Raw genomic sequence first — 26,319 nt, forward strand, 5'->3', positions numbered from 1 at the left:
GCATTAATGCTGTTCATCATGTATGTGTTCTTGGATTTCACAGATTAATTTTTTGTAATTGGGATTGTAGCATATGCGGAGTAATTTCTTTTCAGAAGGCTTTTCTCCATGAGTAAGAATTCCAGATATCTTTAGTGCAAACATGCTCTTTATTCACCCCGCCTCTCTGAAGATGTTTAAAAGGGGATGGAGTCCCCTTTTATGCAGAATCCAAGAACACCCCAGAAATAGTAGAACTTAAATATTTTATACACACACGTATCTGGCTATACATGTATTAGTTCACAAATAAAAGCTTAAAATACAAAAATTCATGGTGAAATTATGAAAAAAGAGGCTTAATTGTATAAATTCCCAATACAGCCCTGTATCGAGAAATTTTTAATGTTTGATGTTTTATTATGCTTTTCTATTTTGCTAGAAGCCACCCAGAGTGGCTGGGGAAACCCAGCCAGATGGGTGAGGTATAGTAATAATAACAATAATAACAATTGTTATTGTTAAAACTGAATACAACTTACAAGGGGGTGTGCTGTCTCTCTGGTATATGCATCTAGGCTGTGCTGGAAAGCTTATCAAGCCCACTGACTGTTATCCCTTTCTGCTGATTCACATCAGGAAAAATGGTACTGCCACACTCAGCTTTGAACACACTGCAAGTGAATATGAGGCTGTTTGTAGGACACAGTTGGTGGTTTGTTACTCCTTCCTGCTGAAGGTTTTGTGCTAAAAAGAGAATGAATACCAGAAGTGAATGGCTGGCTACACAGATTATGTCTTCAGAAAAGGCTTGCAATGTTGTACCATGATGGAGTACTGGCCAAAGAGGTTTCACAGCACAAGGGCTGAGAAGAACATGTTTGACTGATGGGTTTGGCACCCTCCCAAACACACTTTCTGAGAGGCTTGCTCTGGAGAGAGAAAAATGCTTTGTTTATAAATGAGCATTTGCACCGATTTTATATTTAAGCTATTTATACTGCTTAATTAAAATTCAGAGTAAGACAATACCTTTTAAGAAGACCCACCAAAATTTCACACTGTAGTGAGAGTTCCCCAGAACTTTTCCATCAGGCTGGATGTTACACAATGTTGGGTTGGTGGAGAAAGAGAAAATAGCTGGCTTTATGTTTAAGTGATAAAGCTGGGAGTTCTGTGCCACCCATTACCTCTGCCTTGTGGTGTCCATGTCATCCCCAATATTCCTCAACATCTACATGAAACAGATGGGGGAAGTCACTGAAGATTTGGGATGTGTTGCCATCAATATGCTCATAGCACACACCTTTACCTTTCTTTTCCACCTACAATTCCCAGGGAGTCTGGGACACTTGTGAAACACCTGAAGGACCAGGTATACATCTTGGAACTGCTCTTGAACTCACTGCTGTCTGGAGAGGCACAGGTAGGGCAATTGCCAAGAGTGCAGCTCAGGCCCCATCTGGAGTGGTAGGGCCTGGCCCTGGTCACTCATGCTCTCCTTGCCTTCAGATTGGACTGCTGCAATGCCCTTTATGTGAGGCAGCCTCTGAAAGCAGCTTAGAAACTAACTGGTGAAAAATACAACTGTTGGGATGCTAATGAGGGCCAGAAGGTTTGAACACATTTCTGCTATTGCATTGTATTTCTAGGCCCAACTCAATGCGTTGGTATTAATCTTTAAGGCCCTAAACCAGTGTTTTTCAACCACTGTTCCGCGGCACACTAGTGTGCCGCGAGATGTTGCCTGGTGTGCCGTGGGAAAAATTGTGTTTATTTGATTCCTATTCAAGAGAATTACTTTATATATAGTCAATATAGGCACAGAGTTAAATTTTTTAACATTTTCTAATGGTGGTGTGCCTCGTGATTTTTTTCATAAAACAAGTGTGCCCTTGCCCAAAAAAGGTTGAAAAACACTGCCCTAAACAGTGTGGGACTGGGTTACCTAAAGGACTGTTTGCTCCCTTATGACTCTTTATGTCATATAAGATTGAGGTCCTACTTGTTATGTAGCTGGTAAGATCTGTTAGGTTCCAGTTGTTGAACACTCTTCCAGCTAACATTTGCTTGGCCCCTTCTGTTCCAGCATTCAGTAAGTCCTTAAAATTATTTTTACCACTGCCCTCCCTTAAGATACCGGTAGTTTTGGTAGTCCAATTCAGTATCTCACACGCACCTACTGCTTGTCTGTATTTACTCTGTGCTTCATACCCTGCCTAGGGTTCTGTTGTTTCTTTCTGGATATTGCTTTGAGAGCTTGGCTCTGAAAAGCAACCAGTGGAGAAAAAGAAAATAAAATAGAAATAAAACCTGTGTTGGTCTCTGCTGTAAGATGAAATATGGGAAAAGGCAGCAGACTCCCATTAGAACAGGGCTGCAAACCTGTAGTCATTTACCTGGCTATAAACCCTGTTGAACTCAATTGTGATTGCACTGAAAAATAAGGACATGGTTGCTTATACAACAGCCTTTTTATTTTTTTTATTTCATGAAATTTACACTACTTGATTGTAAAAACCTCAAAGAAGTTACAAAAAGATAAATCAAGAAAGACTTGATACATTAAAACATACAAAACAAATTACTAAAACAGATTAGAACACACCTCAAGCATCTGGGTAGACTTGCCTAAAAAGGGATGCTTTCAGCAGGTGCCAAAAAGTGTACAGTGAAGCATACAGTGATGGATTTCAATAGGCAGGGAGTTCCAAAGTGTAGGTGCTACAAATTCAGAACTGGTGTTATGTGGCACCTGCAGCAGTGCCAGTTCTACCAATCAAAGTGGGCATGTGGGTTAAGGAGGTTGGTTAACTTTAGATGTAATGAACAAGTTAAAACACATTTTTACTGTTTTCTGCTATGTTGGGGTCTGAACCCAACTACAGGTTATTATTTAATTAATTTGTTAGTTGCTTTATTATTGTTTATTGAATTTATTATTTATTGAATTTCTATACTGCCCTATACTCGGAGGTCTCAGGGCGGCTTTATCTTGCCCGGGGAACCCAAAGCGATTTAACAAGCAGTTAGTTGTGAAACAGCTTCTGCATCTAATCCTTTCCCCCCTTTAGTTACAGAAGAGAACTGGCGGCAATAGTCATGTAAAGGTAAAGGTAAAGGTACCCCTGACCGTTAGGTCCAGTCGTCATCTCACTCTATAGGCCGAGGGAGCCGGCGTTTGTCCACAGACAGCTTCCGGGTCCTGTGGCCAGCAGGACTAAACCACTTCTGGTGCAACGAAACACCATGACCGAAACCAGGGCACACGGAAATGCTGTTTACCTTCACGCCACAGCGGTACATCTATTTATCTACTTGCGCTGGTGTGCTTTCCAACTGCTAGGCTGGCAGGAGCTGGGACCGAGCAATGGGAGCTCACCCCGTCATGGGGATTCGAACCACCAACCTTCTGATGGGTAAGCCCAAGAGGCTCAGTGGTTACTTTAGACCACAGCGCCACCCGCATCCCAAAGAAGTGTTCCCTGACGGAATCGAACCCGGGCCATGCGGTGAGAGTGCCGAATCCTAACCACTAGACCACCAGGGAATTAGTGACTGGCTGGCAGCCAGGAGGGCGGGCGCACATGCAGCAGAAAAGCTGCCACAGTTGTTCCCGCGCGTGCTCATTGCAGCAGGCACATCGCACACAGCATCTGTTTGATTGGCTGTCCTCGAACCTGCCCCCCCCACTCCGTTTCCTTGATTGGCTCGCGAAGGTAGCATGGGGGCGGGCGAAACCCCCCTTCCCTTCATCCCACTGGCTGCTGCTCCGCCCAATCCCTCCCCCTCCCCGACCTCCCCCCTCCCGCCCGCGGCGCCTCCCTCTGCAGCCACCGCCATGTACCGCTCGCTCCGCTCCCTCCAGCGCTTGAGTTGCGCCAGGGGCGCCGCCGTCCACGCGCGCCAGAGGGGCCCGCCGACCTGCAGCCGTCACCCGCAGCAACGGAGGATGGTGAGCGGCGCCTCCCCGCCCCGCCCCCCCCCCCTGCGCGCGCGCTAGAGAAAGAGAGAGGAAGAGGCGCAAGGGCGCCGAGAGGTGACCTTTGCCGGCCTCTTGCGGGACAGGCTCTCGGGCCGGGCGCCTCCTCCGCGGCTGAGGGGAAGAGGAGGCGGAGGATCAGGCCCCTTCCCTCCTCCCGTGTTTGTGGGCCTGGCGTGGCCTCAGGTTTCTCTCTCTCCACATATATAAAATTTAAAACTTCCACGGCTTTTATTATTATTGTTTTCACATTCCTGGCCCGACCTTCTCTCCCTTCAAGGAGCTCCGGGGGGGGGGGCAAGCGTGGCCCCCCCCGTCCCGCTCACCGTCATTTCGTCCCCCACAACAACCCTGTGAGGTAGGCCAGGCTGAGAGGAGGCCGTGCGGGATTCAAACCCGGGTCCGCCCCCATTGCTTTGTTCATGTGGCGTCCTGGCCAGGACAAAATTTGACGGCCCCTCCCTTAAATGTTCCTCATTTCCGCAACAATTCATTTTGGTACAGTTGCTTTTAAAAACGGATCTTTTCTATGTTGTTGTTTTGCGCCCCTTTGCCGCCCTGTGCGTGGGAACCGCCAGCACCGTCCCAAATCCAGCGCTGCTCCCCTCCTTACAATGGATTGGGAATCGGGCCCCTTAGGAAGAGGGAGACTTGCCTCCAAGTAAAGATGAATATAAGAGTATGTTGTTTTTAAGGGCCTGCTGTGGTGGTGGTTGTTGTTAAACATCCAAGGTTCACAACATAAAAACACAAAACTACATTTTATTTGTAACCTTTGTTTCTTAGGGAGAGAGAGTGGGATTGCGCTGCATGAGTGTGAGCTGCTTCAAGTCTCACTTCATCCCACTACAAGAATATTTTGGGTGTTTGCTGGACCAAAGCGCCCATCACCCTCAACCTTTAGCCATGCTGGCGGTTGCAAGCAGGTCAGCTGCTCCTGCGCCTGCTGCTTTGGGGCTGCTGGTCTTCCTCCTGCTGTGAAGTTCTTTCAGGCAAACCTCTATTGTCCCTTGGCCCCGGGGCTGGTAGCAGAGACCCAAGTGAACTGTGACATTATTCTAGCCAGGAATGCAGTAGGGATGTGGGCTCCCTTAAAAAGCAGAGTATTCTGTATCCCCTTAAAAAGATACAGAAGCTCTGGTTTTCCTCCCCTATTTGGGAGGTTTCTTCTGGTCACCTTCTGTGTTAATGGTAATGTTATAATTTGCCTCTGAGCAACTTTACTTGAAGTAGGGTGAGCCCCTTAGGTGGTGGAACTAGGAAAAGTTCACTATATTTTAATATTCTGGTATGCCATGTAAACTGAAATATTTTATTAAAAACCAATTCAGTAAAGCACAGTTGTATTTATTTAATACTTATGAATATTTTAAGATGAGAATACCATACATGGAATGAATTTTAAGGAAATGAAGCATAGAAAATTTAACACGCTGCTTTTAAGCAGAGCAGTGCATTCATTTTTTTAATAATAATCTAAAAAAGTTAACTACAGCTTTGAAACTGCCCAGTTTGAATGGGGTTGTATCCATTCATTGTGTTATGAATTAATTTTTGAAGTGATGTATTTCTGAAAATTGATTTCCCCCCCTGCCACACAAGGTTTTCTACACTACATCACCATAAACTTGACATGAGTCAACAGTGTGATGCAGCAGCTAAAAAATCCAATGCAATTCTGGGCTGCATCAATAGGAGTATAGCATCTAGATCAAGGGAAGTAATAGTACCACTGTATTCCGCTCTGGTCAGACCTCACCTGGAATACTGTGTCCAGTTCTGGGCACCACAGTTCAAGAAGGATACTGACAAGCTGGAACGTGTCCAGAGAAGGGCAACCAAAATGGTCAAAGGCCTGGAAACGATGCCTTATGAGGAACGGCTTAGGGACCTGGGTATGTTTAGCCTGGAGAAGAGAAGGTTAAGGGGTGATATGATAGCCATGTTCAAATATATAAAAGGATGTCATATAGAGGAGGGAGAAAGGTTGTTTTCTGCTGCTCCAGAGAAGAGGACATGGGCAATGGATTCAAACTACAAGAAAGAAGATTCCACCTAAACATTAGGAAGAACTTCCTGACAGTAAGAGCTGTTCGACAGTGGAATTTGCTGCCAAGGAGTGTGGTCGAGTCTCCTTCTTTGGAGGTCTTTAAGCGGAGACTTGACAGCCATCTGTCAGGAATGCTTTGATGGTGTTTCCTGCTTGGCAGGGGGTTGGACTGGATGGCCCTTGTGGTCTCTTCCAACTCTATGATTCTATGACTGGGGACTGATAAGGCTAGATTTGGCCTCTTGGCCACTGTTGCTCCAGCCAACTGTCAAATGAAATAACCATTTTCATCAGTTCATCAGCATTTAATTCTTTCTGGCTACTTGTTTAGGCTATGCATGCATACAGTTGTAGGTGAGCACTTCTGATGACTGTCCAGCAATTGCGTTTTCCAATAAACTTTGCTAATCTCGTGTAACTTGTGATGTAATATTTTACATCACAACAGTTAATATTTAAAAGGCAAAAGTACAAATATGGTTAAGTTGTTTGACCTCTGAACTGTATCTTGGCAAAAAGGCACAATGGAGAAACATGTCTGTTTGGTATTGTTATCTGAGTCTGAGAACAGCAAATTAGAAGAACTTCATGGTAAAATCTGTGGCTGAGAGGTAAAACAATTCTACAAACCTACAGTATTATGCATGACCAATTGTTCCTATGAAAGCCTGTACTGCTTGAGATAACCTGATCAGAATGAAATCGAAAATTCTTTCTAGTAGCACCTTAGAGACCAACTGAGTTTGTTCCTGGTATGAGCTTTCGTGTGCATGCACACTTCTTCAGATCAGAATGGTCCATCCTGGAGACTGGTAGATCCAGCTGAATTTTGGACATCTCTATGGGATTTCTCTTCTTGTCATGCTTTCAACTTGTTCAACCTGAGAATGTGGACAGGATTTCTGGGTATTGAGCCTTCCTATCCTGCCTAACTAAGATGACTAGAAAGGAGCAGGATGTCTGGACAGCAGAAATGATGAAAACCTTATTAAGTAACACAGATCTCTGGGAAGAGAGATTGTCTGTTAAGCCACTCCATGAGTTGTAGCTCTCTGAAGGGAATAGTGCTCTCCTAACAGCTCTCTGTTCATATGTTTTATTTGTGGTCAAGGACAGTTTTTAACTCTTTCATTTGTATAGTTGTAAATTTTCAGAACATATTTTGTATAGCCAACCATCCAGCTATATCTGTATCTTACTGTATTTGATTCCTTTGCTATGGTTTGTGGCTGATGCAAATAAAGATTTTATCTATCTCTCTGCTCACTTAGAGTACATTTCCCAGGAATCAGAATTATTTGGGGGAAAGCCATGACGGTTTAAAGTGATATGATACTGCTTTAAATATATAGTGCAGATGCGGCCTGCATATCATTAATTAAAATATATATATTTCTGAAGACTGAAAAAAGTGCCCCTCTTTCAAGGCTGTCTCCTGTACATAAGATTCTGTTACTGCTCAATTATTGTTCAAGCGGAATCACAATACTAGACATATTTTTGGCGGAAATAAAATGTTCCAACGGTGAACTTTTCCATTACCTGGCTAGGATCCATAGAACTGTTTATGTGAGCCCTTGCGCTTCTGTCCTGAGATAGTTGCTGACTCCCCACCCCCTTTGAACCTATGATATAATCACCAACTACAGTACTTCTGAACCTCCCATCAGTTTCAAAATCAGATTGCCATGCAGCTGGGAAGGGTGCTGTTGGGTTCAGGGAACTAGTTTGATCACAGTACTCTGGCTCTTAGCAGCAGAAGTTTTATTTTTGGTTCTGCTTCTGCAAATTGATCCACAGTATTTGAACCATGGTATGTATTACAGCCCTGGTGCCTTTTCTGATAAGATACTTTTAAAAACAATAACTTTCTGGCATTCTGTGTTAATATTTAAGTGTTTCTATTGTGTGTGTGTGTGTGTGTATGTGTGTGTGTGTGTGTGTGTGTGTGTATATATATATATATATATATATATATATATATAAAATATATATATAAAATTTACTAACCCTGATTTTTTTCCTTCCTCAGGCCAGTCAGGACTCATTTAGAATAGAATATGATACCTTTGGTGAACTCAAAGTTCCAAATGACAAGTATTACGGTGCACAGACTGTGAGATCCACAATGAATTTTAAGATTGGTGGAGCAACAGAACGGATGCCAGTGAGTAATTCAAAGTTGAATTTATTCTCTACAACAGGCGTGGGGGAGTCCCTGGCATGGGTCCCAACTTGGCTGGTGAGGCCATTTCCCCCTAACAATTCTCTCCTGCCCCACACCTAGTATTATATGTGACATCAGGAGTGGGGCAGGTAGAATTGCCGCTGTCAAGGTAGAATTAGGTGCCTTAAAGTGCTTCCAATTGTTGCTTGGCAAAGGAGACTTGCTGTCAGTGACGACCAGACGACTGGCCCTTTCAGGAAGCTGGTTGCTACTGGCTACACTATGAAGTTCACCATTGAGGACTTCATAGCACGGCTGATTGCTGTGGGCTTCCTGTAAGCACTGAACCAGTTATTGGTGCTCTCAGGAAGCTCACTGGGATCTGCACTTGCATCGCTACTGTAAGCACAAGGGGAAGCACCTGACATCATTATGATATCAGATGATTGACAGGTGGTATACCCTGGCAAGCTGTCATAATCACCTGTGAGCTGTCAATCCTGTTCCTTGCCAGTGCTCTAAAAGCAAGCTTGCAGTCTCGTGCAGATATAATATCACTTAGAACTGAGAGAGGAGGTTGATTTTTGACACCAAGTCAAAAATCTTCTATTTTTCAAGTTGAAAGTTGAGACTGATGTGGGAATGTGTTGCCCTAGTATGATTACTCACTGGTTAATACGGTGTTTTTATTCACACATAACTGCAACAATTTTTGGTCCCATCAATACAAGTACAATGTGGGAAGGGATAAGAAAGCCTGGCTGTATCAATTGGGCTTGTTTAGAAGGAAATTATGCAAGTAAAATGGCTTCCTCTCTTTTAATGTGCATGTACAATATCACCATTCTTATTTTTTAAAATCTTAGGTCCAAGTAATAAGAGCCTTTGGTATCCTAAAGCGAGCAGCTGCTGAAGTAAATCAGGATTATGGCCTGGAGCCAAAGATTGCCAATGCCATTGTGAAGGCAGCAGATGAGGTAATATTTTAATATAAAAGCTCTGCATAATTGAACCAAAATTGATGTACTGAATTCTTTGCAGATATTTTCTTGTCTTCTCAAGAAGATAATACCTTCATCAGCCTGACATGCAAATAATGTTCCCAGGGTCCTTTTGCATTGGTCAGAATGTTTGGTGCTGCCCAATGTCAGTTGCATGATACTTGTCACAGACACTATGCAAAGTGGCAAAGAGTGAGGCAGGCTCTTTGAAACAGCTTTGTAACTAGTTAAAAAACTCTTGTCATGATACTCCTTCCAGTATCATTGTTTCGTGTAAACCTTCTTTGTGATAGTGTTTAAATATTTTTTTGACTAGTACTTTGCTTATGCTAAAATTAGTCTGAAACAGTTAACACATTAGAAAAACCTATTTAGATTGGATTCTTCTTCTTATCCTGCTTTATTTAAGGTATTTTGCAGAGGTATGTGATGGTAAAAGGTTTGCATTACTCCTTTGAGGAAGAAGCATGTTGTTGTTCAGTCGTTCAGTTGTGTCCGACTTTTCGTGACCCCATGGACCGGAGCTCGCCAGGCACCCCTATCTTCCACTGCCTCCTGCAGTTTGGCCAAACTCGTGCTAGTCGCTTCGAGAACACTGCCTAACCATCTCATCCTCTGTCGTCCCCTTCTCCTTGTGCCCTCGAAGAAGCATGTAGTGTGGTGTAAACACACCTCATCACAGAAACTGAATGTTTTAAGTGTACAATATGGATTTTAAACCTAGAGCTTTAAAGGTTGATTAGTGTCTGTTCAATGTTATCTCATTTAGTAGTTCAGTAGTGTTTCATATAAATTGATGGCACTGTGAAACAATGTGTAACAATGATAAATGTGTTTTTGTAGGTATCTGAAGGTAAATTGAACGATCATTTTCCTCTAGTGGTGTGGCAAACTGGATCTGGAACACAGACGAACATGAATGTTAATGAAGTCATCAGTAATAGAGCCATTGAAATACTGGGAGGTAAACTGGGGAGCAAGGACCCAGTGCATCCGAACGACCATGTTAATAAAAGCCAGGTCACTATGTGCTCCTTCCAAATATTCTTGCTGTGTGTTTACATTAGATATTATCTGCTAAAAGGTCAAAATATTTATTTATCAAATGGGTTTCATTTGCTTAGGTGCAAGGTGTTTCAGGGGAGGGGTATCACTTCAGTTGTTGGCATGTTGCCAACTACCAAAACATTCTTGAACAAAAATAAACTATGAAATGTGGCATCCAATCTTTAAAACTTATCAGATGATTATTTGCTTGGGATGCTGAATTGCTCCTTGTGTTGCTGCATATAAACAGTGACAAGGGAATCACTAATTGATTGCTACATCCGAGTGTCACATACTGTGTGTACATAAAATCACCCCCCTTTTACCTATATGGAATTTATTTCCATTAATAGACCTATACTGTGTCAAGTTTGGGACTCTTACGATTTGTGTTCCTGATTTTGCTACTGGTTTTGGCATCATAAATAGGAGGTGTCCTTTTTACATGCTTTCAAGTGTTTTCCTACATTGAGCAGTCTAGGAACAGATAAATAGTAAAAGAGATGTTCAGATAACAAGCATTTTGTGTTTGCATCTTCTCAGAGCTCAAATGACACGTTTCCAACAGCAATGCACATTGCTGCTGCACAAGAAGTTCATGAAGTGCTCTTACCAGGGCTGCAGAAGCTTCAAGATGCCCTTGATGCCAAGTCAAAAGAATTTTCCAAAATCATTAAAATTGGGCGTACTCATACACAGGATGCAGTTCCCCTTACCCTTGGGCAGGTAAAAAAACATTTTGACAGTTTAATATTGTATGAAAGTGCTATTTCCCTCTTGGAAGGAGAGGCGGGACTCATTGCAAACATTAACTTTGTTTCCAGTCAAAAGGCATAGTGATAAGTGGCTCATTTATGTTAAACGTTTGTCATATGGAATGAGAATAATCTGGACAATAATATGATTTTGTTTGTCTCTCCCTCTTTTTTCTCCTTTGAAGGAATTTAGTGCTTACGTGCAACAAGTCAAATATGGAATCACTAGGATCAAATCGGCCATGCCAAGGGTCTATGAGTTGGCAGCTGGTGGCACTGCTGTTGGCACAGGACTGAATACAAGAATTGGTTTCGCTGAGAAGGTGGCTGCTAAGGTGGCTGCGTTAACAAGTAAGGGAGGACATGAAGGAGACTTCAGATAGCCTCTTAGAAAATTGAAATATCGTTTTCAGAGGAAACAACAAAGCAAAAGAAATGGGACAGTAACTGCCTTTTCTAGCAAGAAAAAGCAGTGCTATATTCTGTAGGCCCTTCTCCATGTTTCATCCACCTAAGCTTTGTACAGTGGTACCCCGGGTTGCGTACGTAATTGGTTCCGGGTTACAATTCATAACCTGAAAAGTACACAACCCAAACAAGCGCACGAAAAACCCGGAAGTAGCGGTTTGCACATGCATGAACTGCGCAGAAAGCTTCTGCGCATCCACGTGTTGCGCGTGCTTCCGGGTTACCGGAGTTCGTAACCCGAAAAGTACGTAACCCGGAGCATACGTAACCCGAGGTACGACAGCTGGTGACTGGATTTATCAGCCTGCTATTTCCTGCATTGATAAGGTTATGAATAGTTAAGCTTGAACTATATTCTTCAAATGGACCATCCAAAGATTAGGTGCTGGGGGAGGGCATAGGAGTGTTGGGATCTGAAGCACTGGAGGATAATGGTCTAATTGTAACAATACCTTCTTAAGACCCTGGGTTTCCAACATTAGATTTAATGTAAGTAATTGGATATTTTGTGTTTAATCAACTGTTTTCTTTTGCCCATTAATTATTAGCCTGGGAGCCCTTGGAGACAAGAGTACCTAACTTTGTTTATAGATATCTGCCCAGAGCTGATATTTAAGTGAGCTCTCGATATAAAACGTTTTTGTTTTTTAAAGAGTACTTGAGCTGTCAGTATGTGCATCAAATGCAAGAGTCGATGGATGGGATGCTCATGTATATGTATCATTCTTTCATTAGGCTTGCCCTTCATTACTGCTCCAAACAAATTTGAAGCCCTTGCTGCTCATGATGCTCTGGTTGAACTGAGCGGAGCAATGAATACTGTGGCTTGCAGCCTGATGAAGATAGCTAATGACATCCGTTTCCTGGGTTCTGGACCACGGTCTGGTTTGGGGGAGCTAATCTTGCCTGAAAATGAACCTGGAAGCAGTATTATGCCAGGTACAATGTGGTTTTTGTTAATTTTGTGTTCATAGGTAATGAGCTAGCATCTTTGCACCATACATTTTAACTTACATCTTTACATATTTTTCAGTTTTTGCCTTCAAATATATATGTAAGCAGTACAGTTTTTTGCTGCCAATGTAAGGAAACAGGGTGGAGCAGTCTGTAGTGAAACAAAAAATATATATAGAACTTTTGCTCTTGAATGTCAAGATTGTTTGGAAAAACTGTGGCAACATGAGTAGTAGATGATATTATTGTGTCTTCAGTAATTCTGGCAGATGTTCCAACATTTAGAACCATGTCAGGTTTGTATTTTTGCACAATTCTAGTTGCAGACTGTTAACATAGTTTGCATATTGCATAAATTGCTTGAATTTTTAGTGAATTCAAGTGAGTACTGATTTTCATTTGGCAGGCACACAGTATTTTATCTTACAGTACAGTATCTAATTGTTATAATTAGATCTGCCTTTGAAACCATGCCATTTGGAGCTATTTGCTTTCAGTTGAATCTTCAGTGTTCTGTCAGCTACATAAATGTGTCCCAGGTGCTATATGATCACATCCAGGGTTTTTTGTACTATTTCTTTTAAATAATACTTTAGTAGCTCATTTGTAAGAGTTCCATTTAAGAGAAAAAATGGGAAGAAATGAATGATTTTTAAAAAGTCTGAGAGATACTAATGTGAGGTCTTTGTCTTGTCTTCTCTTTTCTCCCCCCCTGCTTTTTACAGGAAAAGTGAACCCTACTCAGTGTGAGGCCATAACCATGGTGGCCGCTCAGGTGATGGGGAATCATGTTGCTGTTACAGTAGGAGGCAGCTGTGGCCACTTTGAGCTGAACGTCTTTAAACCCATGATTGTACGTTTGAAGTTCTAATTATATGACGTAGATGTCACACTTCAGTGCATGGTTAGAGGGGCTTCGCAATTGTAATGAGTGGATAATTGAGTTTTGCTGGAGTCACACCATATGCACCAGCTCATTTTAATTTTGGGCCCTAACATTCCATTATAGGAGTGGCTAGCCTGAAAGCCTTATCTTACCATTTAAAAGAAATGTTTGGCTACTTCCATGGGATTCCCATGCCTGCATTGTCGACTTCCTCCCTTCCCAGTCTTCCTTGGTTCTAGTGTGTGGATGGATGGAAATGACCGCAGGCTATGGATGTGGGAATGGGGTGTTTCCCGTTGAGCAAGGAAGTCTTAGATCCAGTGAATTCAAGGCCTCCCCTGCCACATCCCTAGAACGTCCCATTTTGGGACCTAATGCCAGCTACTGCCAGAGGAAATCCCTATTGGCACATGCCCACTGAGCTTTCCACAGGCAGAGTGGGGAATTTCTGCAGTAATGGCTGTGCCATGGAGGAACACTTCCATGCAATCCTAACCCCTTCCAACTCTGTGGATTTGGGAACTAGGGTTGTTCTTTTAACGGTATTTCCTCTTCTGCAAATATATACATGTCTTTCAAAAAAACTTACAGACATAAAAATTTTAAATATTCTCTTGGTTATTATTTTGTCAAGCTACAGTTCTGGAGTCCTTGTCCAAAAAAACCCAGTTGCTTTACTACAGGCTTCTTAAAATATCAGCTATTGAGATTCCATATCCAGTTGTGGTTAAAAGGGTTAAATATTGCCATCTTGACTTTTACTGAACAGAAAGTGAAAATGTTGTGTAGCAGCTAGTGATCTAAATGGGCATCTGTGATTTTTAATTGTATTTTAATATTTCATTTAGATTAAAAATGTGCTACACTCTGCACGACTCTTAGGAGATGCCTGTGTTTCTTTCACTGACAATTGCGTGATCGGAATACAAGCCAACACAGAGAGGATCAACAAACTAATGAGTGAGTCACTCATGCTGGTGACTGCCCTTAATCCCCACATAGGTAAGTGTCTAACACATGCCAGTCTTGACTAATGTGAAGTGCTTAAAATGAATCTAGTTACCAGCTTGAGCAGATTTCCAGAGACCTGGAATGCTGGCCTTGGTACGTCTGTAAGGGAAGGAGGGTAGATTATGGTCCAGTGGGAAATGTAATAAAAGGGGGAAGAGCATTATGTCAAACTTCCCAGAGCTTTAGTTAACACAACTGTTTCACTATTTCAATTCTAATCTAACATCCAGATATTGATTGCAAAAAAGGAGAGGAACATAACAGTGTGCTGGCCTGGAGCTTGGGAAGCTGCCATATATCTAGTCAGACCTACAGTCCATCTAGTTCAGTAATGGGCTACGCTGACTGGCAGTGGCTGACTGAACCTGCATGAAGCTGATGCTGACCGCTATTCTTGCTTAGAAGTAGCTGCAACATTAATATACAGTACTTTATAATTGGTGTGATGTTGACTGCTCAGAGACAATCTTCTTTGGAGTTGAGGCCCAAATGAATGCATTCATAGATAAAGGGCTGTCACTGAAATAACAACACTGTCTCAGGCTCTCTCCTCTTCCACTAGAGATTCAGTGTGTGCTGTGTAGATGTCATTATGCTACAGGTTTTATTGCCTGCATTTTCATGAGCAGCATCCACATGCTCCCAAGGAAACATAGTACAGTGGTACCTCTGGATATGAACACTTCTGGTTGTGCACGCGTCTGGTTACAAGCTGCGCTAACCCAGTAGTTGTTCCCGGATGCAAACTTTGCCCTGGGATGCGAGTGGAAACCACATGCTGGAGGTGCACGCGCAGCGGGAGGCACACTTTCGCTAATGGTGCCTCATGTTGAGAACAGTTTCAGGATAAGAACAGACCTCTGGAACAAATTAAGTTCGTAACCAGAGGTACCACTGTAGTAGCAGTTACTGTTTGGTTGAGGAAGCAGAAGTGACTTCGTCGTTTGGTTTCTTATTGACCTAAAAAATTATCTCGTATGACTTTTCCTTTTACATTATGTATGTAAAAGCTGTTCACTAAACATAATAAATGGAACTGACTGACTGACTTTTACATTAGGCTATGACAAGGCGGCAAAGATTGCTAAAACGGCACATAAAGAAGGATCGACACTAAAAGAAACTGCTATCAAGCTCGGATTTCTAACATCAGAACAATTTGATCAGTGGGTAAAGCCAGAAGATATGTTGGGTCCTAAGTAACTGTAAGAAATGTAGTACAAACAGAAAAATAAATAAATTGTATAAAGTAAATTTTGTCATCTGTTTCTGTTATGAAACCAGCAGTTGCATTCTGTCTCTGAAGTGGTGGGGCCTTCTATGGTAGGTATATAGCTTAACTTCATACCGGTATGTACTTCAAATATCCTGATGGAAATGCATCTTGTTTAGAGTGTTTTTAAAATGTCCCTCAAATTATTGCAAAGTTGAATTTATAGGGCTGTTTGTATCAATAAAATCAGTAACATGCTAAAGTCAACATGTCTTTACTAAAAATATACACATTCATAAACACCAGCACACAGAGGCAGTTAAACGCAGTGGAGGTTGAAATACACTCCTTAAAAAGCTGAATGGTGTCCCCTGCCCTTATACAGGCACCAACACCGTATAGCTTTGCTTTATCCTGAAACAAGAGTGTTGATGCCTGATGAACCCATTAAGGGAGGGCATTCCACAAATGGGGCACCACATAGAGAAGGCTCTTATCCTGCATCATTGTTATAAATGAACTTCATCTGCATAGAACTCAGAAGAGCTGCCTCCTCCTCCTCGTTTGTTGCTGAACTTCTACAATCAAGAGAGATAACAGTGTTTAACAATGTAAAGATGCACTAGAAACCTGAATTTCATGTTTGCTGCAAGACAGTGATTAGCCAACCTGTGTTTTTGTCACTCATCTGCAGGACAATTACTCCATGACCGGGGGGGGGGGGGGGAGAAAAGAGTGATCTCTTTGAAGACGGTGGTGGTGGTAGGGAATACGATACTGGGAGAAGAACAGCACAATACAAAGCAGGTGGCAAGGGCTGCTCTGAATATCTGCAAAGCTCCACTGCAGCATTGACAGCATACAAACTGCTTGATTCTGTTCCACTCTCTGGCAGCCATTTTGTGACTGGTGCCCACAGCTTTCTCAAATTCTGTAACCCACTTGAAAAAGACTGGTTTACTCCCTATGACCAAGAGGAATATGAAACATTATTTGTGGGGTGTGTGGAGAGAGTGCTTAGGAAAAGCCTCAACATAATACTACAAGCAAGGCTCGTCCAGAGAGGCTGAGAGAGAGGAACACAAACTAGCCTGCTTGAGAGTCAGGGTGCCACAGTGCTTCAAGTGTCCAGCTCTGGCCTAGGGGAGACCATGGTGAAGTTCTCTGGTTTTGCCCTTGGGCCTTTTCTCAGCCTAACCTACCTCACAGGGTTGTTGTGGAGGATTAAATATGAGAAGGAAGGGGTGGCAGAGAGAACCTTGAGCTCCTTGAAGAAAAACAGGCGGGATATATTAATGCAATAATATCAACAACAACATTTTTTGATCATTGTCTCCCCTCATTGTCTCCCCTTTTCCTCAGGTCGGATTCCCATAACAACATATTCGTGTCCCACCTACGGTATTTCAATAAGGCACGACCCCGTCATTCTAGGGCTGTACAAGCAAACGGCAACAATAAATAAACAGTAAATAAATAAGGCAAATATAGTGAACAAAGTAAATAATAGAGCATCCGCCCTCAGAGCCCCTTCCCCTGAGGGCAAGGCGGGCGCGTCGCTTCGTCTGCGCGAGGTTCCTTCCTTCCTTCCGCCTTTCGTTAAGGCGTCGCTTTTGTTGACGCAAAGCATCACGTGGCAGCCCTGTTCCCCACCCCCACCCCACTTCCGCGCTTCTGATTGGCGGGAGCTGCCGGTTCCTTCCGGGTGCGGTGTTGCTGTCGGCGGCGTCGGTCTTCCTGGAGGGGCTCCCCTTGCGATCTTGCTCGTCTCGCGGCGCCTCCCGTCAAGATGAACCGCTTCTTCGGAAAGTCGAAGCCCAAGGCGCCGCCTCCGAACCTGACGGACTGCATCGGCACGGTGGGTGCCCTTGTTCCGGGGGTGGGGCGGGGTTCCGTCCCGTTGCTATAGAAACCGAGCCTACATCCCACCCACCCACCTCGGGGTCCCGCAGGAATGATGCGGAGCCTTCGCTTTGCCAGGCCTGACAATGAGGGGGGGGGATGAGGGGGTAGACAGTAGATCACGGCCCCCCATCGCCAGTGGATCACCTGATCTCGACTACACCAGGGTCTGAGCTTTCCAGAGGAATCGCAGAGCGCTGGAAGGGGTACCCAAAGGGAAGCCACCTATTATTATTATTATTATTATTACTTTTATTACTATTACGTCTGTACTATGCCTTGTCCACCTTACAGCACAACTTAGGGGTAAAAATAAGGACAACTAAAAACACAGAGAGAGAAGCATTAAAAAGAATTTAAACACACATACCCTGGCAGATTAGCAACTTTATTTAGTTAGTTAGTTAGTTAGTTACTTAGTTAGTGAGTTATACTCTGTCTTTTCCCCTGACAGGGACTCAAGGTTGTTTATGAACTAAAAATTAGAATGGCTAAAAACATGAGGGTGGGGAAGCAATAATTGAAAAAGGATTAAAAACTACTATAAGTAAACTAGATATCTCTCACAGAGCTATTAAAAAGATACAGACAATCACAATAAAAACTGCACAGCCTGTTCGTTATAAAAAGCTGTTCCAATGCCCGTTGGAACAATAACATATCACTGTTTTTATTATATACTTATTTATACCCTGCCTTTTTCCCTGACAGGGCCTTGTGGTGGATCACACTTAAAAATAAGAACAGCTAAAAGCCTTTTTAAAATAAAAAAACTATTAAAAACAATTAAACAATAATACTGTAGAATGAAAACTATGCATATAAGATCTGTTAAAAACAAACAGATAATCACAATAAAATAGCACGGCACCAGCCCTTTCCTTGTAAGCAGTCAGTTCCCAAAAGCCTGTTGGAAGAAGGTCTTCATCTGTTGGTGGAAGGACAGGGAGGGAGTTCAGCTTCTCCAGTTCCAAAGTTGTCTAGGAGCAGCCACCACCAAGAAGGCCCTTTCCCTGTTCCCCACCAAGTGTGCCTGTGAGGGCGGCAGAACCAAGAGCAGGGCCTCCCTTGAAGTTCTCAAAACTCAGGCTGGTACATATGTGGGAATAAGGTCTTTCAGATAGCCTGGCGCTAAGCCGCATTGGGCTTTATGGGTGATAACCAGCACTTTGAATTTGCCCAGAAACAGACAGGTAGCCCGTGGAGCTGTTATAGCAAGGGAGTCATCGTCTGCTCCCTATAACCAGCCCGTCGGCAATCTGGCTGCAGCTGATACAAGAGAGACATGTTTGTTGCAACTGGGACAGATGAAAGTGTCTGGTTGTCTTCTCTCTGTGCTTCTCCCAGTGGTCATTTCTCCTCTGGTCACTGCTGTTAATGCAAGTCTGGACACCTAGAGTTGATTCTTTCTTTTTGCAGGTGACTGGGGTTACAAACCTAATCTATCATGATCTTTCTCTTCCTGTAGGATCACAGTTGTTTTAGATAAGGATGCTTTGCAAGATATGCTTCATTGTTGAAACGAAAGCACTGTCATGACCCCCTCCCTGCCCCCATGCACTCATTTTCTGCATATCAGAGAATTGTGGGATTAGTCCCCAAGGTCCTCATTGGTGTTTGAATGGATAAGATGAAATCTGGTTATGAGGCAGTGTTGAGTGCTTTGGGACTGTATATAGTTGCTATGTGTTTTTCTGTTCATGGAATGTTGGGCAATATTGTTTTATTCTTTCCAACTCATCCTCTTTTCCCACGCCATCCACAAACACCAAACAGATCTTTCTTATCCTCTCCACCCCCTCCAAACTTAGTATATTCACTTGGCAAAGACAAATGTTGTCACTAAAATAAAATGCCTAAAACAAATGATCTTTTAACTTATTTGAGCACAGAAGTTGAGTATGTTGCCTTTGGTCATAAAATGTTATGTGTCTCTACTGAATATACTTCAACACTTCTGTATTTTGAAAGAATGGCCAGGATCCAAAGGGCTGCAACTGCTTTCACCTGCTATGACAGCTTTGGGTCCATATTTCTTGAGCAGCATTCCCTCATGCTACATAGCAGATTATGTTTGAAGCTGATGGTAGTTCCAACAGCTGTTGTGATACGACGTTTTTATTTTTAATAATAATGATAATAATGATAATATTTTATTTGTATCCGGCTCTCCCTGGCCAAAGCTGGGCTTAGAGCGGCTAACAACAGATAAAAATAGCACAGTGTACATAAAATCGCACAGTCAATTCATTAAAATACATTCTAGAATCAATTCAGAATCAAATTAATGGCAACCATCAGGTTAGAGTTCTATGAAGATTACAGAAGGAGAGAAGGGGTCAGACTGTGCCTTGGCCAAAGGCCTGGCAGAACAGCTCTGTCTTGCAGGCCCTGCGGAAAGATGTCAAGTCCCACAGGGCCCTAGTCTCTTGTGACAGAGCATTCCACCAGATCGGGGCCACAGCCTAAAAAGCCCTGGCTTTGGTCGAGGCCAGTCTAACCCCCCTGTGACCCAAGATGTTTTTATTTGAAGACTGTAAGGTCCTCCGTGCAACATACCAGGAGAGGCGGTCCCGTAGGTACGAGGGTCCTAGGCCGTATAGGGCTTTAAAAGTTAAAACCAGCACCTTAAACCTGATCCTGTACTTCACTGGGAGCCAGTGCAGCTGGTATAGCACTGGGTGAATGTGATCCCACGACGAAGACCCCGTAAGGAGTCTCGCCATGGCATTCTGCACCCGCTGGAGTTTCTGGGTCAATCTCAAGGGCAGTCCCATATAGAGTGTGTTACAATAATCAAGCCTGGAGGTGACCATCGCATGGATCACTGTGGCCAGATCAGGGCGAGAGAGGTAAGGAGCCAACTGCTTAGTTTGGCAGAGATGGAAAAATGTTGCCTTTGTTATAGCTGCAACCTGTGCCTCCATAGAAAGGGAGGTGTTGAAGATTTACTGTTCAATATCTCACTCGGCGTATTTCTCCCCTTGGATGTGCCTATGTAGCCCTTTGGATCCAAGCCAAGATCATGGCAAAGGAAGTTTGCTTGTTTACATATTCCTTACTTTTTATAGCAACTAGTTTTCTTTAAAGAGGTGAGTGAGCAATACTGCTTACCTCTTGCCCCAAGTGGCCTGTGATTGCATGTGTTACCATTGCATGGTAGGGGGACACTTCCAAACATCCCCTTGCCTGGCTAGAGAGAGTACTGATTCTTTTGTAATTCATAACTGAACTTTTCCCCCTCTTCCTCATCTTTCCTTTTGCTAAAGGTGGATAGCAGAGCAGAGTCTATTGACAAGAAAATTTCCAGGCTTGATGCAGAACTGGTGAAATACAAAGATCAAATGAAGAAAATGAGGGAGGGGCCTGCAAAGGTAAGATGTGAACAATTTAGGGTGAGGCCGCTCAAGCCATGTGACATGAAAACTAGTTTTCCAGGTTTTTAAAAAAAATGTTGGTGAATGTCCACAATTGTTTTATCAGTGTCTGAGGCCTGTGCCATGCAGGGGTTCAACAAATAACGGTACCTAATGTGTAGGACACACTGGGTGGCCATAGGCCAGTGGCATTCTCTCTGATTTACCTCACAAGGTGGTTTTCAGGATGAAAGGAAGTGTGGGGGGGAATAGAGGAAGGATGGGTTCAAAAATATATATAAGTAAGTAATACTAGGGAGCTGTTAGTTATTTAGGCTTGCAGATTTTACTGGTTCATTGGATAGACTTCAGCATCCAATGAACCATTTGTGCTTGTAAACCTCCTTGGATGTTGGTATGGAAAGATGGTTTATAAATCTTAAAAGTAAACAATCTTGACTTTTTAAATGTTGCACTCCTTGGTGTTGACATCTGATTGTTACCTTTTCTCTAGAACATGGTAAAGCAGAAAGCCCTGAGAGTGTTAAAACAGAAGCGAATGTAAGTTTCATACTCTCTTCAACTTTACTTTTTGAAAGGAGTGGAAACACATGCCCTTACCTTTTGGCTTCTCTTAGTTAACTAGACTACCATTGCCGCTACTCGACCATTCCCCAAGTTCTATGGCTCATGCAGAGAATGTGGAAATAAGGAAGAGCAACCCCGCCAGCCCTAAGTTGCTGTAATGGGGTGTTTCTCATGCTGTGGTGCTTCCTGACTATAGTCCCAGCCACGTACTTCCACTTCTAGCAGAGGCTGCGGCCTCAGTCCCAGCCAGCTGCACCATTGCCTGTTGGCAGAAAGAGAGAGATGTAAATGGACACCAAGTTGGGGCATTGGGAAGAAGCTCAATATGTAGGAAGAGCCAGGTTCCTTGGACACACGGAGGAGGATAAGCAACCCATTTCGCAGTTCTTCAGCTCATCCTTCTTCCTCCACTGATTTGAAACTAGAGAATAAAGTTGTCTACAGTACAGTTGGTGCCACCTGGTAGTATGACTGTCATAGTTAAAGGGCACATGCAGAGAGGATGCTAAAGGACGAGCTGTTGCTTTCCACTTAAAAAAACAAATTTTCCTTTTTGGGGGGGATCAAACTTCAGATTTCATACAGTACTCTTGATCCCGTCATGGAAAAAAGTGGGGTATAAATAAATATACAGTATAATAATAACAGTAATGTCTGGAATGGAGAACAGACAGCAGCTCTAGTTTGTGAGTTACCGTGACTCAGGGTCTGAAAGCTTTGTGTCTTGACCATAGGTATGAAAACCAACGAGATAACCTTGCTCAACAGTCTTTCAATATGGAGCAAGCCAATTATACCATCCAGTCTCTGAAAGATACAAAAACAACGGTAACTTTGGTTTTCATTTAAATTTTTACTCGCATTTATGTATGTATTTTAGTGGGTCTTAATATTTTACCTGGCTACTTCTCTAGGTTGATGCCATGAAACTGGGAGCGAAGGAAATGAAAAAGGCTTACAAGACGGTAAAAATAGATCAGATTGAGGTAAGTTTCAGTGTTACATGAAAAATAACCACTGATGACTCTACAAGCATGTTTACACTTAAATATGAATTAGAGTACCTCATTTATAATTCCCTCCCTTTGGAATGTGTCTTATTTTTATATCTGTCCCAAGGAATAAATATTATCTGTAGTATTTTGTATGAGCCAGACTGTTTTTGAGGCTAAAACTTTTTGTGAGCGAAAAAGAGAGGCAAAATGCAGAATGTATATCTGAACTGCATACCAGTCAAGTTAATTAAAAAGATTTTGTTCATTTTAGGCAAATAAATAAGACCTAATGAATGCTTACTATTGTTTCACAATCAAATAGACCTCTTGCCTCCTGTAATTTGGATTTATATTTCATAATAAACTTCAGGACTTGCAAGACCAATTAGAAGATATGATGGAAAATGCTAGTGAAATTCAGGAAGCATTGAGTCGTAGTTATGGAACCCCCGAAATTGATGAAGAAGACTTGGAAGCAGGTGAGTTACAAATTAATTCTAACTGTGCAAAGTTAGGACGTAATGGGTTCAGGCAGATAATGCAGGCTCTGTTCTAAAAACGTGTATAATCTAGGTTAAGGACATTTAACTTTTTTGGTTTGCAAACCATTTGGAAACTGGAGAGACTGTTTTGGGCTCTACATGCACACACCACAACTGTGTACACTCCCCTCTCTGTCAGCAAGTAGGGTTTGAAAAAAGTTTTCACTTTTCCCCCCAGGCCTTTTTTGTTGTTTTTGTGCAGGGGATGATCTTTCTGGAGAGTGTAGTTTGGGTAAAAAATGTTAACCTTCCCTCCTTGGCTGCAACCTCCATGAAGATCATCCTCTGCAGTGATTCAGCTTGGAAAAAAAGCTTTCTATTGGCCACAATGCAAAACAATTGTGTAATCCTTGCCTTCCCTTCCCACCTGCAACCCCCACATTGTTCCTTCTCCATTGAGATTAGGTTTGTAGGCTTGAAGTAAGCTTTCTGTTGTATCTTTTTTGCTGCAAAGGGAGACAAATTTTCTGCAGGAGTGAATACTGTCCTCAGGAAGACTGTAGTTAGGCCTGGAAAAGTGTATTTTGTTGGCTAAAATATATGACTTCTTTTAAACAACATATCAGCAGCCATTGGGTTGTGGGTGGAGAGAAGACCCTGCAGGAGCCTGGGAAGAACTTTTTGGCTCATGAGCACCTTGTTGGTGACCGCAGCATTAGTGTGATGTCCAAATTGATAAACCATTGGCTAGCAATCGGTGAGGGGCATCTGTGTCCCTCCTTATTGACTTTCAGGAAGAATCTCAAAACATTCCTGTTTACTAGGCAGTTGATGGCTGAAAGGCCATGGCAACCCTGAGATTACTGGTTAAGGGAATCTTTAAAGTGTTTTTTATTTTATTTTAAGATGTTACATTATTGATCTTTTTGCTTTCCTGGGCTCCTTCAAGAGGGATATGCTATCTGAGGGCAATCTCTTCAGAAATGTTCACTTTATAAGTGCTGTACAATACGTATTGAAATCAGATATATGTACCATGTTCGGGGCAAGTTCAGCCATCCTGTTTTCCTGTTAGTGATACACATTTTGTGTCCCCACAACAATTTTAGAGCTGGAGGCACTAGGTGATGAACTTCTAGCTGATGAGGATAGCTCCTATCTGGATGAAGCTGCATCTGTTCCATCAATTCCAGAAGGAACGCCAATTGAAGCAAAAAACAAAGTAAGTCTCTCTTCTTTCCCACCTCCTACTATACTATTTACAACAGCTTCACCAACCCAATAGAATACAGTGCTTGGAGAGGTTTATTGCCCTCATCCTTTTTTTCTTTCTTTTTAAGTATTTCTTCGGGGGGGGGGGGGATTGTAATATATTTATTAGGAAATATATTTCTATCTTCAGTACCAATAATTAAGCGTTATAAGTACAAAGGATCATTGGAAGCCCCGTGCAATTCAGGACATTGGTCCACCTAGCTCAGTATTGCCACCCTACACTGATTGCCAGCAGCTCTCTAGGGTGCAGGCAGGAATCTTTCCCAGCCTTATCTGGAGATACCAGACATTAAACCCTGGGACCTTTTGTATGCAAAACATGCGCTTTGAGTTATGGCCCTTTCCCAGGTAATGCGTTTGATTAAGTGAACTGCTGTGGGCAGTCTTCCGTTGTATTACAAATTATGCAATAAGGCAGTCAAACAATGTTGAAGAAAACTTAACTATGGTTTGGCAAGTGGTTTTATGTTGTAAACTGCCCTGTGATTGTCTTATGAAGGGTGGTATAAGGTGGTATATAAATTTAATAAATAATCATTTTGCATGATGTCGGAATTGAAAAATTAGGATTTGCAATCAGCCAGCAAGACAGAATGAGAACCCTGGTTTGAAGTGAGTTTGCAAACCACAGCTGGTGGCTAGCTATCATTTGGCACAGTGTTTGATTTGACAAGCTATCTATTGCCATCATGCCACCTCAAGAGGTTGCTGTACCCTGGAAATAGGAGTAAACTCACAAAGCTGAGAGGCTGGAAAATAAAAGCCGGCAGATAGCTTGAAACCATGGTTTCCCTGGAAGCTCAAATCATAGCTTGGGTTCTTAACTATGGTTAGTGCAAAGCAAAGTTTAATGTTTGTTTAAATTGATCTTGTGCCTTAACCTTTTATGTTATGTACATCTTCTAAGTACCATTTGCTGCTGAATTTAAAATTATGATGCAGTATAACCCCCTGATCCTGTATTTATATTACATCTTCATTTGGCAGAAAAATAAGGCCGACTTCCTCCATTTATCTATGAAAACAAAATGAAATATTCATCTGGCTATCCTCAGACTAAATGTTGGTTGTTTTATAGATAATCCTGTTAAATGGTGGTCTCTTACCAGCTGTTGTCCTTCTACATTATCTTTGCCAAGCAAACGTAATATCAGCCTTTGTTGCTAGCCTCCTTGAGTGTGTTAGAATGACAGTTGATGAAATATTAATAAATAAGTGGCTCCTGTAGTGTGCATGCACTGGTAGGTTCACTGTTTGCTGGTGCTGCTATCTCAGGATTTAGACAGTAAGATTAACTGATAAATATTTTATATACTTTATACTATTAACCACAATTGTTTGCTTTTCCTCTCAGGATGGTGTACTGGTGGATGAGTTTGGATTGCCACAGATCCCTGCAACATAACTTCTCTAGCTCAGAGGGAGTGCTGTTTTCATCTCTCAAATTTCCTAAGACCACGGGTGGTGCAGATAAAGCTTTCCAGTACCACTTGATATCACTACGTAACGGAATGTAGAGTGAATGAGTGACAAATTCCCCTCCTTTTGAAGACATTTTATTACTAGCTTTTGTATTAACAGCAAGAAATTGGTACAACTCTTTCCTGCAGTGGGATCTGTTCACAAGTTCTGAAATTCGGCTTCATCACTCCTGTAGTGTTGTAGTATTATTCTGAAAATTACTTTGGGCTATTTATGGTTTTCTTTGATTTCTATTTCTCTGGACTACAAAGGGCACTGTGATGGTATTTCTTAGACTAACTTTATTGTGCTTGCTTTAATCATGCATATTTTCTAATAATACTTCCATTTCCCCTTTATTGTGGATATATTTGCTATAGCCCTTAAATGTAGCTGAGTAACAAATACAAGCAAAGGAGATTACATTGTATAATCCATTTTGACCTAAATTATATACCGTTTAGGGTTGCTTGATCTCTATAGTGTGATTTTTTTTAAAGGAGCAGTTCCTTTTGTCTCAATTATTGTTAAATATCAAGATGTCAACTTTTTGATGTCATTGATCTCCAGCTGGTACAGGTGCTTGTGAAACTATGGTTTCTTCCATTTCTACATGGGAACTATTTATAATGTGTTTTGGAATCCCCAAATTTCAAAAAGCCTGTAGACCTTTGTCCCTCCCCATGTCTTAGTTTAAAAACCTGGTCAGTAGCTCATTTTATGGGAGGGCCACTTTGAGGAGGGTGG

At 42.3% G+C, this 26,319-nt stretch overlaps 2 protein-coding genes across 3 annotated transcripts; both read left to right on the forward strand.

The window, feature by feature from the left end:
* Window positions 1–3,778: 3,778 nt before the first annotated feature.
* Window positions 3,779–15,554, forward strand: FH (fumarate hydratase). Of its 2 annotated transcripts, none has more exons than XM_033169446.1 (10): window positions 3,779–3,934; window positions 8,044–8,178; window positions 9,045–9,155; window positions 10,023–10,199; window positions 10,770–10,952; window positions 11,167–11,332; window positions 12,185–12,388; window positions 13,129–13,256; window positions 14,138–14,291; window positions 15,361–15,554. In XM_033169446.1, the coding sequence occupies exons 1-10, from the start codon at window positions 3,821–3,823 to the stop codon at window positions 15,501–15,503; spliced, it is 1,515 nt and encodes a 504-aa protein (XP_033025337.1). In that variant the 5' UTR covers window positions 3,779–3,820; the 3' UTR covers window positions 15,504–15,554. The 2 variants fall into 2 exon arrangements, with proteins under 2 accessions (XP_033025337.1, XP_033025338.1); XM_033169447.1 differs by lacking the exon at window positions 3,779–3,934 and adding an exon at window positions 7,804–7,824.
* A 1,685-nt stretch (window positions 15,555–17,239) lies between these two features.
* CHMP5 (charged multivesicular body protein 5) lies at window positions 17,240–26,046 on the forward strand. Its single transcript, XM_033169896.1, has 8 exons — window positions 17,240–17,371; window positions 20,685–20,789; window positions 21,286–21,332; window positions 22,094–22,187; window positions 22,274–22,345; window positions 22,725–22,833; window positions 23,946–24,058; window positions 25,466–26,046. Exons 1-8 carry the CDS (start codon window positions 17,303–17,305, stop codon window positions 25,514–25,516), a joined length of 660 nt encoding a protein of 219 aa, XP_033025787.1. The 5' UTR covers window positions 17,240–17,302; the 3' UTR covers window positions 25,517–26,046.
* Window positions 26,047–26,319: the final 273 nt, after the last annotated feature.

This window comes from Lacerta agilis, chromosome 14 (genome assembly GCF_009819535.1).
Source record: "Lacerta agilis isolate rLacAgi1 chromosome 14, rLacAgi1.pri, whole genome shotgun sequence".
Taxonomy (NCBI): Eukaryota; Metazoa; Chordata; class Lepidosauria; order Squamata; family Lacertidae; genus Lacerta; species Lacerta agilis.